Raw genomic sequence first — 12,227 nt, 5'->3', positions numbered from 1 at the left:
ATTCATTTTTTATTAAATATTTTTATTTTTTACTTTACTTTTAGGGGGTTCGGGGGAAATATTAGGGGTCTAAACAGACCCCTGATATTTCCTTTTTAAAATAGAAAAAGAGATTGAGAACACAGAGTCCTCAATTTCTTTTTCTGTATCCCCTGTTATCAATGAACAGGAACCCTCTATGGGTGTTCCTCTTCATTGATAACTTGAGAATATAGTATGTTTACTATAACCACAACTATAAATGATCAGGAGGTGATATAGATCACTCCCAATCATTCATAATTGAGGATATATAAACCATACCATGTCCTCAATTATCTACAAACACTCAGCAATCACTGATCTCTGAGTGTTTCTTGCCTGCTCTCCTCTCTGACACGCTGTCACAGGAGGCTGAGTGAGCGGTGCGAGAGGAGAGCCCAGCCTCCTGTGACAGCCCTGCCTCCGCCCCCACACCGCTCTGCCGCACTATGATAGGCGGCCGAGCAGTGTGGGATGGGACACTGGCTGCTCACAGAGTTCTTGTCCCGCATCATTCGGCCGGCTGTCACTTTCTCTCCTCCCCGCTGGGACACAGAGCAGCGCCCAGCAGGGAGGAAAGAAATCACGGATGCGCCGATGTATCGGCAGGAAAATGGCATGGCATTTAGCCAAAAGTGCCATTTTGGGCCGATATATCGGTGCATCCCTAATATATATAAAATATATATGCACACAAAAATGTGTGTGCTTCCTGCTGCCTAATGCCACTGCACAGTAACTTCTGTTTCATGGTTTCTTTCCCTGTGCCTCTGGGTCATCCCTGACCTGAGTGTAAGCAAACTCTGGTCAAGTCACAATTATATGTTTTGTGCCTTCCGGACACAGTATCTTGTGACACATTCAACATGTTTAAATCATTCCCAATGTACCACACATTTTGTTGGAATTTACGCCAAAGACTCAGCAAATAATTGCATATTCTTAAGCTGTAAGAGAGCTTTAAAACAAGTCCTCGCTGACCTTTTATAGATGCAGGTACTGTGGAGACATGTATCCGTGAAGTTCACAGGAGATGCTCCAAGATCCCAGCTCTGACGGAAGGAACTTGGCAGTGTAATGTAAACAGCAGTTAAAAAATCTGCAGCTGCAGCTAAACTTCAGTGCTTCTCTTGTGATCTTGGAGTAAGAATTGCTCCACCATACCTGCAGCTACAGAGGTCAGTGAAGGCTTGCTTTGAAGCTTATTTACTACGTGTTAGACAAATGAAAAAACTTTAAAGGAATGTTGTTGGGTTTTTTTTCCAGTTTTTTTTAGACTGTCTCTTGTGCAATACAAGATTTTACCTTCCTCCTCACAAACGCTTTACAGTGTACACTGATCTGTGCATGTGAAGCTCATTGTACAGTCCCAGCATGTGTCGGGATCTGTGAACTCCCCTATGCATGCAGGTGGCAAAAAATCTGGAACGCGGAAGAACCCACCGAGAACATGTCGGCTATGCTTTAATGTTTATAGTCTGGACATAGATTCACTTTAAGTACAGATAACCATGAAGGGAGCATTTTACAAATCTGTATATGAAATGCAATAATCACAATATGGAACAGCAGCCAATAAAATGTGAAAGCTTGATCAAAAATACAGAACCCATGATTTCCATGTTACTTTGTACTAAAATGTCATGTGATTTCCAACTTCAGGGAACTGTCTCCCAGCTGGCCTTTACCACTTACCAGGGCAAACCTGAGCAGAACCCATCACACTTAGGTGTGTCCTTAACTTCTGCTTTTTTTTTTTCTTTCTTTCTTTCTTTAGACAAGTACGGGGGTATTGCTCCAAACTCTACAAGAGCGAATCACCAACTACCAGACAGCAATTGCCAATGCAAAGCAGACCAACGACACCTCTAAAGCCAGGAGATTTGAGCGAGGACTAAAGGTTGGTTTTAGTGCAGATTTGGGATCTTTTAGGCCAAGACTTCTGGAATTATTTACAGTAAATCAGCTTCCTTAAAAAACGCCAATATCCAAAACTGAAAAATGTCCTATGTATTTCTAGGAAGTCAATATATATAACCCAAAAAGTTGTTTCTTCTACCAAAAAATACCTGGTAATCCTTCCAGGCCTCCAGTTTTTTTATCCAGGAGGGTGGCAACGCTACAGGGCCTGCGGTAAATTCACTGCAACTCTGTCTCCCCAGCATGCAAACAGGGCTGCATTGTGTATGGACCCTAGGGAGGTGGATTTTCCATGCATCTGAAAGAATTGCCGTCTTCAATCCATGCTCCGGTAGCGCCTGTGATCATGTCAAGAAGCAAAGAAGAGGACCTCACTGCCTAGGTGAAAAAGGATGTGTTGCCTAAAAATAAATTGTGACTTTTGTAAAGAAAAGGCTGGTTACTGTAGTCACTATATAATGCTAAATACAATGCTTTTACCACTTGATCTCATGGTATTCACTTTACGGAGCATTTAAAGAACATAAAACAGAGACCGAGGTGGGAATATGGTGTCGGTGTACTGTATATTAGATACTTTATTATCATTTTGGATATGTGTGTCTTCTATTTTTACAGACACTGGAATCTATTTTAAAAGCTGCTAAACAAGGGAAGCCTGTGAATGAGGAAGAGATTCCTCCACCAGTGGCCATTGGGAAACCTGCATCAGCTCCACAAGCTCCGTCCCCCACCATCAATGCACAGGAACCGGACCTGGCTCCCACTTTACCCGAACCTTCAGAAACAGTCAGCAGCCAAAGCCAGCCTGTGGATGCAGAAGTGCCATTTACTGCCAGCGAGGAGCTAGCTGTCATGCAAGAAGAAGCAGGTGAGGTATTTGCAAGCCATGTCACTAAAATACAGCTGTCCTTATTTATGAAAGTGGGTACTAGGAGCCAATCGGCTGTGCTTACTTACAAATGTGCTGGAAGAACAGTATGCACAGAGGGCTACACTGCCTTCAGTGTCTAGTCACTGGCTAGAGGCAGGGAGGTGACCTAGCTTTTTTAATTGTTACACAGAGAAAAGTCAGGTGCAACCTGGCTGCACTGTCTAGGAGGGCTGTGTAAGTCTTAGGCCTGGATGGACAGAAATAGAAATTCTTTGGAAGGTCACGTTTATGTATTTCAACTGTGTATTAGCTGTTTGCCAGGAGGTCAACTTTAAGCTGATATCTTTTACATGTCTCTAAAAATATAAAAAATGTATATTTTACACATTTAAAGAAATCTGCAAATAGTATATTTGCTTAACTTTTCTCTGTGACTACTGTACTATAAATCAGTCTGCATTTTTAAAGTAGATCTATGGCCTGTCATCAAAAAAGTGCTACAGAACCTTATTATACACTGCCTGGCCAAAAAAATATATAAAAGTCACCACCTGGATTTAGCTAAGCAAACAGGCAAAAGTCTTTCACTGGATAAGTGTTATGATCTGGGGTTGCATCAGTTGGTCAGGTCAGTTGGTCAGGTCTAGGTTCAGCAACATTATGTCCCCAAAAAATGAGGTCAGCTGACTACCTGAATAAAATCAGTGACCTTGATGTGACGGGCATTTTTCAAAATGACAACGCCAGTATTCACCAGGCTCAAATTATGAAAGAGTGGTCCAGGGAGCATGAGGCATCTTTTTTACACATGGATTGGCCACCAGAGTCCAGACCTTAACCCCATTGAGAATCTTTGGGATGTGCTGGAGAAGACTTTCCCATCATCACTACAAGATCTTGGTGAAAATTTAATTCAACTCTGGACGGAAATAAATGTTGGAACATTGCATAAGCTTATCGAAACAATGGCGTGGCGAATGCGTGCCATAATAAAAGCTAAAGGTGGTCCAAAGAAATATTAAGAGTGTGAGGTTTTTTGGCCAGGAGTGTAATGCATCTGTACTTGCATTTCTTTCTTAATCCCCCTGCAAAGTCCCACAAATACATGTTGATCCTGCCAGTGAAGTCCACTCAACACTCAAGAGTTAGCAGCTACCTGTGATGGTGTGTTAATTATGTTGCACTGCTCCTGAATTCAGAGCTGAGCTGCCAATCTCATGTAGGCTGTGCCTGCTTACACTACAGTTACATGAGAAGATGGCCATCAGCATTGTCACTTCTGATTCATAGCCTGCAGCTTGTCAATCGGCACCTGACTATAGTGCCTGGGAAGCAGAGCATGAGATGTAAAAATGAAGGCGAATTTGGCACAGTTAGGGAAGGTAAGGACTCATTCACACCATCTGCTTTCCAGAGATGAGATTTACTGATTTCTGATCCCACACTCTCCTGTCTGCTGCTCCTGCCTTTTGTACTGCATTCTGCACCAAGCACAACTTAGCAGTTATTCTTCACCTCCACGATTTTTAAATTAATTCAGGGACACCATTAAACCACAGTGTTCTGTTTGGATTAGAATGCGGCTCCATCAGAAAGGACATTGTGGGAATCGCTCAGCAGCTGGTCTGTTCAATGAATCTTTCTGCAGAACATCCAACATGGAAATCCGTTGCTTATCTGTGTTAATTTTTTTTGTAAAAATCATTGTTAGTCTGACACACTCTAATAAAACTGCAGACAGGGACACTCTTCTCTTGACAAGGCAGAATGAATACAAGATGGCGGCTCTGAGAGCCAAGCAAAGAGGAGACATTGACAAGGCCAAAGAGTACATGAAGATTTGCAAGGTGGGTGCCATTTACCACATTGTAATTTTTTTTTTAAATGTCACTGTGAATGAAGACTTAGGGATATAGTTTTGATATATAGTAAATGTAACGGCATGCTTAATTTTACTTTGATTAGTTGTTTAAATGAATCAAAGTGATATTAAGCATACCATTACATTTACTAAATGAAGAGTGTATCCTTTTTTGCCACACTTGTGGATTCTATTTCATTTCCTTTTTTAAACTTTTCAGAAATTTAGCTCTGTTCTAGAAGCTATAGAGAGCGGACAGCCTGTTGATCTTAGTGAGATGCCTCCTCCTCCAAATGGTAGGTATAAGCACAAGCACTTCAGCAAACATGCTAAGAATGCAATTCTTTATGGGATGTAAGGAGAACTTTTTTTTTTTCTAGACCAAGAGGTTCAAACCTCAGAACAGGCCACACCAGAAACCCAAGAGCCCTGCCCTGCCAGCACCCAAGGTGAGTGCTGATGTCACAATTCAGTAAGTGCAGGGTTGTAATCAATTTAACAAGCCAGGTTTAAAAATCTCTAAACACTCAGATTGTAGAGATCCGTCTGATGTTGAGAAATCTAAAGCCAGAGTACACTTAAGTTGGCCATATATGTGTTGCCCATCATAAACAATTAGAAACTGCCTTTTTATTCATATAAAAAAAAGAAAAGAATATAATAAACTGTCTCGCTATTTTTTTTAATCTCCTGGGTCCATTGATAAACTTCTGAAGCCATAAATCTCTTCCTTGTTTGATTCCAGGAGCTCCTGCTGTTACAGTGCTGCAAGCTCTGCAGCAAAGAATGGATCGCTACAAATCTGCAGCACAGCAAGCCAAAGCCAATGGAGATGACCGGAAGGCCAGAATGCATGAAAGGATTGTCAAGGTATGAGACTGGATACAACTTACATTAAATGATCCTGTGCTGACGGAAATATATAGGCTGCCAGTGCTATCCCTCTGCTTTATATTATCATGCCATCTTCATGCTTAACAAGCTAGTTTACTGATTCAGGAATCCTCTGGCAGTAGCAGAGAATGCTCCGAAGACTTTGTGGTACCTGCACACCAGGTCTAGGTCTTTCCTCGTTGCTTGTTTCGCAATCTCAAGAGGTAGGCCTTTCTGGGGATTTTCTTTGCTCCGGTCTAACCTAGGTTGAGAACCATGCTCAACATTCTGATTGTTGCTGCACAGACTCTGATGCATCGTTGGCTCTGGGGAGTCAGAAGCATCTCTGACTTTTTCAAGGTTCCAGGATAGGCAGGACATTTCAGCAAATTTTCACTTTGGCCTTTGTCCTAGGGGTGCTTCCTCCCTGCTGATGGGTGTGTATTGAACTTTGTCCTCAGCTCTCCTATGTTTGCAGTCCTTTTTGCTGTTTTAGGGTGATAATTATTATTGAACCTTTATCTTTTTATAGCGAGTATGCAAGCAATAGTGGTTGTCTTTTTATTAAACCTTTCCTTTTTAATGAAGGAAAAAACTAAACTAAGTTTCGGGCTAACGGCAGATCACATGGTCCATTGATATGTCTAGGCTCCTTAATAAATGTAACCAAACCCATTTGTTTATCTGCAGCAATATCAGGATGCCATACGGGCCTCCAAAGCTGGCAGATCGGTGAATCTGGCAGAGCTCCCAGTTCCTCCAGGTAACATATTACTTCTACTGTTCTACATGTAAATTCTGTTTTAATAGGCTCACGAGACAAACAAAGTCCTGTATCTCCCTCCTCCAATGCTGTTCTATGGAACACCAGTGTACAACCAAGGCTTCAACCAGCCCTTCATCATAAACAGTAGAAAAAAGTGTTTTACACATGTTCCGGAGCCATTTAAAATCTTCTTTATTTAAGGCATAGAACTAGACTTTGCAGTCCCGCTAATGCTTTTTATTTAAAAGAGGCCTTCATCTTAGTTTCTTTGTTATGGCCTCTTTTGGCTGAAAAGCGTTAGCAGGACTACTGGTTTTTATGTCTTAAATAAATAAGATTTTATGTGTTTACATTCTGTTAAATAGTTTATCTACCCAAGTTAAAATGTCTTCTGATTTCATTTTTTTTTTTTAATTCCTTAAAGCTACTTTTGTTGGGAGTGTTGATTTCCTTGTTCCCTGCCTTGTACTGGTTTCTCCCGCTACGTTAGTACCAGATACAGTAGTGTTGTAGGGGCTGGCTGATTGAATCACTGTTGAGGGTTGGATTTTACAGGCTCTTCACGCACCACATCACATGTAGAGCCATGCATTCCTATGAATGTAAATGGGTCCTAGGAATTCTTCCAAGAGACAGTGTGACAAAAAGTACAAAAGACAATTGCAGCTTAGTGGAAACAGTATATTTCTGACGCCTGCTTAATGCCATCCTTCAGCTGATCTTTAGACTATTTAGAGTGTACTTCTTGGCTTTATGAAGTAGGAACCATTTTATGATCTCAACCAACAGTTAAAGTCATTCAGCTACATGAAAGTAATTGTTAGTGGACAGGACAAATGTTTGGACACAAACTGTGTGTCTTAATACTGTGTAGATAGAAAGTATTACAGAATGTTGTTTTCTAATAGGGTTTCCTCCGTTCCCTGGCATGGAGAGCGAAGGAGATGTGGGCAGTGTGGAGAAGGCTTTGGAAGCTGCTCAGAAGTTGGCGCTAGCTGGCGAGGACGATGGAGCTGAGGATGAAGAGGAAGAGGTAGGCAATTCTCTTAATTACTGAAACTCTGAATGTTCATACTAGTTACCCCTGGAATTTTCCCATCTGGCCCACAGAGGTCTTTTTTTTTTAACCTCTCTCATCCGGTACTATAAAACTGTATTTTAAGGCAAACAGGCAAATAAAAAGTTCAAATACATATAAGTTTACTGCTTTACCTGCTAAAGGATTTGTAATTTAGCCCAGCCAGTCTCCTGACACGCACACCTCTGCTAGTGAGCGATGGACAAAGTGATGATGCTGATTTGTTGACCAGTGACCAGTTTGGAGGCGTAGCGGTAACATAAGATAGTACATTGTTAAACCAGGAAATAAGCGCGTCAACTGGCTGACAGACTTGTAAATCACAAGATTGGCTTGGCAAGTAGAACTGTAAACATCAGAGATTGCTTTATGGAGAATGAGGCCGTAGGCAAGGTAGCAGTTTTGCACCCCCCAGGTCACGTCTTTTGATATTGATAAGTATAGCAGTAGGCACAAATAAGCCACTCCAGTTGTTTGTACTGGTATGGCCCATCACAAGAGGCCAACTGCCTACAAGTCCATAGTCCCTTGTGAAGCACAGAGAGGTACACAGCTGTAACCATTTGTGCTATCCCCCTGCTTTCCTGCAGGAGCATGAAGGTTGTAGTTGGGCCACCTGCGCATATATATAATACATTTTTAAACTGTGCTTTTTATCTTTTTTTTACCATTTTTTTTTTCTCTTTAAACACTGTAATCTGGTCATTGTGGCATGTTTACCAGATAAACAGGCTTGTACAGTATGAGCGTTCATGGGTGAGGCCACTTTTATGTTTGCCTCTGTAAATGTTATTATAATTGACTTGCTGCTGAATCCATTGTTGTTTGTTCCTTGACAACTGTTTTTATGGTGAATTAGCAGTACTTGCTTCCTGGTTACTTTTATGTGTTGTGTTTGCCTCTTTTGATCGATTATTTACTCTACTAGGAAATGTGTAGCTGGGTGAGTTGCTTATTTAAGTTAACCCCAATTTAGATTTCACCCATGCCACGCATTCAGCTATTTGTCCTATGACATGAAGGAGCTGGTTTGTAAGAATTCAATGTTTCTGTGGAGAGATCATCAATCGAGCTTGATGCCTGATGTCCCACAACATTGTACTGGGATCAGGCTTGGCTAGGGGAGCCAGACTCCCACTGTAACCTCACAGAAATGGATGGGCCCACTCTCTTCCAACCCTGTCCCTCTCATGAGAACGAGCAGATAGCTGCTATTTAGACCTTGTCCTGAGAGACAGATCGACCAGTCAGAGATAACAGAAGTGTGCTCTTACGGTCCACACAAGGCAACCACAGCATTGTGGGCAATGTAATTTTCTATTAACTACATTGGGGTTCCTATGCTGTGTGCTGCAGCCCAGAGTGCACAAACATAGAAACAACCTTTTCAAAGGGCCCAAAGGATGGGGAGGACAAGTAAAGCTTGTTCAGGCACTTCCTTTTATAGCATAGCAAAGATCTGTGTCCCAGTTGTACTCCTGTGTTGTCACTTTGTGACACAGGCTTCTCATGGAGACTACTTCCGTGGCTGTTTCAATGCACGTTATGCAGGCATGGACCACTGTTGTCACTAGTGCATCTAGACATGAAGAGGCTGCAGGGACAAGCAGCACTGAGATGCAACAAAGGGTGGACAAAAAGTGATAACAATGCAAAACAATTGTAGTTTGTGGTGACCAGTGCTGCAGCAAGTTCTATGTCATTCAGATTTATATCTAGCTTAAATGTACTATTGGAAATTATTCATGACGAGTTGTACAGTTTAAAATGGACATGCGGCATGTAAAGCTCAAATTTACTAGTTCTTTCCTTTAGGGTGAACAGCCAGCAAAGAAACCTGCCCCACAAAAGCCCATCCAGATTGTCAAACCCCAGGTGTCGCCAAACCTGCCCCTGCAAGACGAGGCGTCCCATAAAACCAAAGTTGCTGATACCACAGAACTCGCCGGGGACCTTCCCCCTGCAGGTATTAATACAAGTCGTATACTGGAGCTCTGGAGTTCTTCATTGTTCATGGCCCCCCATAAGGTGACTTTTCTGACTTTTGTCTTATCATGTGACTTTCAGCACAAGAACAGCTGGAGTTCCTGGAGAACCGTAGGAGACAGTATAGGAAAGCAGCACTCCAAGCTAAGCAGAACAATGACCTGGTCCTTGCCAAAGAGCACATGATAGTTGTCCGTGCCATCCAAGCTTCCATCGACAAAGTCAAGAGCGGAACCCTGGTGGACATTGCCAAGGTTAGTGCATTGACAGACTTTAGTCACCTGTTACAATAGCGTTTTAGAATGATTAAAGGTAACGTCCACTAAGAAATATATATGAACTGCCTTTGTTGAACTCACCCTAAAAATGTTACCTGGATAGCTGTCTCTAGCTTTACAGCTCTTTGATGGACCCAAAACAAGTGTGCGGCAAGTGTAATCAGAACCCCTAATCTGCACACCTATTTCACTTCATTGGCTGAGATAGCATTCAAACCAAATTATTTGCAGAAGGTTATCAAAAATGGCAGCACTCTGTATTTCTCTGACAGGTTCCCTTTAAAGGTGAGCATACTTTTATACACATTCACAGTGGGCTGGCTCTGTGGGTCCTGCTGGTTTGTATACAGGCTGTGGGTACTAATGATGTCACTGTCCCAGTGTTTGAGATGAGCACAAGCAGCTGGTCTTAAACTAGCCACACACTGAGCACTTTTTTTCTGGTTCTTGATGAGCCTGCCAAAATTCACTCAGCGGGTGACCCGGTTGGCAGCCTTCCACCCGACATCCTTTGATCAGAAAATTGAACGTCACTGCCAATCAGCTGCCGTCACTGTTCAGGTATTCATCCTGACACCTGCCGCTGTCAGGATACAATACCCAGCAGGAGATTCGTCCATCCACGCTAAACAGCGAATAACAGGAATTTGTTATACGTTTTCCTTCAGCCTGCAGTTTGAAAAGAAAAACAGCATATGGCCAGCCTTACTCTGCACAGACACAGTGCTCAATGTTTGCAGTTTATCGTATAGCAAAGTAGTGCCAAACAGGAGCCATAGGACAGGTTATAAGACATATTTACTATATGATCACAGCTTGACTATAATCCTCCCCTCTGCTGCTCAAAAGTAGCACTGCACCAATATCAGAGATTGCAAATGATTGCAGTAGCAGGGTGTATTTATTTATTTATTACAGGTATTTATATAGCACCAAAAATTTATGCAGCGCTTTACGTAGTGCACATTCACATCAGTCCCGGCCCTCAAGGCGCTTACTAAGGTCCCTATCTCATATGCACACAGGGCTGATTTAGACAGGAGCCAATGAACCTACCAGCGTGTCTTTGGAATGTGGGAGGAATCCGGAGTACATGGAGGAAACCCATATAAGCACAGGGAGAACATGCAAACTCCATGCAGATAGTGACCTGACCAGTTTCTGAACCGGGGACCCCCCAGTGCTGCAAGGTGGAAGTGATAACCACTGAGCCACTGTGCTGCCTGTGTATATGCACAAACTTTGCTAAGAGACAGCCTGATTGGCATTAAATATGTTTCTGACTCTATCAGTAACTCGTGTGAAATATATGTATACACTCTATTAATGCTCATTAGAGAGCAAACTAGTTTAGACTGCTGTGGTGGCTTCCTTCTACAATGGCTGAAAATGTGAAAGCATGCATTGTCAGCACTTCCTGAGGATTGTAAGTTATAAACTTTGATATTCATACATGCAAGTGGTGATATCCATGAGCCGGCTGCCATTGTAGGTGTAATGTAGCAGGATTACATATCCTTGGATTATTAATATCGCCTTCCACGGAAGCGCGTTTTGCCGGCTCCCTCCCCGGTCCTTTCTGGGGATTCTGAGGAAGGGGGGGAAATTTCTGATGCGGCTGCGCAGCCCGACCTGGGGGACTCCTCCCAGGCGGAGTCTGGTGGTGACGACGCGTCGGGGACTGCCCTTATGGTCCAGGAGCGCGAATTGGTCGCAGCCTTAGTTTGCGCTGTGCGGGATATGCTTAAAATTGAGGAGGCTCCGAGCGCTTCGGCGCTCCCGCCGGTTCCTTTTGGAACGCACAGGAGTAGGCGTTCCGCTACGGTTTTCCCTTACGTTCCCTTCTTTGATGACTTTGTCTACAAGGAGTGGAAGCGTCCGAGCAGGTCTTTTTCTGTCCCCAAACGCTTCTCGGTTCGTTATCCTTTTGAGGAGTCCTTCCTGTCTAAGTGGTCTACTCCCCCCGCGGTGGATCCGCCGATTTCCCGACTGAACAAGGCTACTGTCATCCCGGTGGAGGATTCGCCTTCCTTTCGGGATCCCACGGATAGGAAGGCGGAGGCGGTGGCGCGTACAATGTACTCGGTTTCCGGGGCTCTGTTGCGCCCTGTGTTGGCTTCGGCCCTGGTCTCTCAGTCCCTGACTGAGTGGATGAAGATGCTGCGTCAGGGTCTTGCAGAAGAAAACGTGTCTCCTGCTTATGTCGATCTGACGGAGCAAGTGGTGCAGGGTCTGCAATACCTATGTAATGCGGCCTTGGATGCGGCACCTTTGGTTTCCAAGCTATCCGTGTCGGCAGTTACTATTCGGCGCCTCCTCTGGCTTAAATGCTGGTCGGCTGACCAGGCTTCCAAGAAGGCTCTGACGGAGCTCCCCTTTACGGGGGAGCGTCTGTTCGGGACTACCTTGGATGAGATCATTAAGGATCTGACGGGCGGTAAGAGTACCTTCCTGCCTCAGTCGAAAAAGCCTAGGGAACTGCGGCGGAAGCCGGGTCCTTCCTTTTCCGCTCACAAGCGGCTTTTTCGTCCGCCCCCGCCCTCTGAGAAGGGCGGGAAGTTCAACAGGCC

At 43.6% G+C, this 12,227-nt stretch overlaps 1 protein-coding gene across 1 annotated transcript in view; it reads left to right on the top strand.

The window, feature by feature from the left end:
* Positions 1 to 12,227, top strand: part of CC2D1B (coiled-coil and C2 domain containing 1B) — a 36,332-nt gene that overhangs the window by 12,539 nt on the left and 11,566 nt on the right. The window contains exons 6-15 of the mRNA XM_018552458.1: positions 1,799 to 1,921; positions 2,560 to 2,812; positions 4,553 to 4,662; positions 4,897 to 4,972; positions 5,057 to 5,125; positions 5,422 to 5,546; positions 6,240 to 6,312; positions 7,224 to 7,348; positions 9,209 to 9,359; positions 9,461 to 9,633. Of these exons, the coding sequence (XP_018407960.1) occupies positions 1,799 to 1,921; positions 2,560 to 2,812; positions 4,553 to 4,662; positions 4,897 to 4,972; positions 5,057 to 5,125; positions 5,422 to 5,546; positions 6,240 to 6,312; positions 7,224 to 7,348; positions 9,209 to 9,359; positions 9,461 to 9,633 (1,278 nt within the window). The remainder of the gene's footprint in view (positions 1 to 1,798; positions 1,922 to 2,559; positions 2,813 to 4,552; positions 4,663 to 4,896; positions 4,973 to 5,056; positions 5,126 to 5,421; positions 5,547 to 6,239; positions 6,313 to 7,223; positions 7,349 to 9,208; positions 9,360 to 9,460; positions 9,634 to 12,227) is intronic.

Source organism: Nanorana parkeri, unplaced genomic scaffold, assembly GCF_000935625.1.
Source record: "Nanorana parkeri isolate BGI_ZX_2015 unplaced genomic scaffold, ASM93562v1 scaffold89, whole genome shotgun sequence".
NCBI lineage: Eukaryota > Metazoa > Chordata > Amphibia > Anura > Dicroglossidae > Nanorana > Nanorana parkeri.
This window is presented reverse-complemented; position numbering and strand designations above follow the sequence as displayed.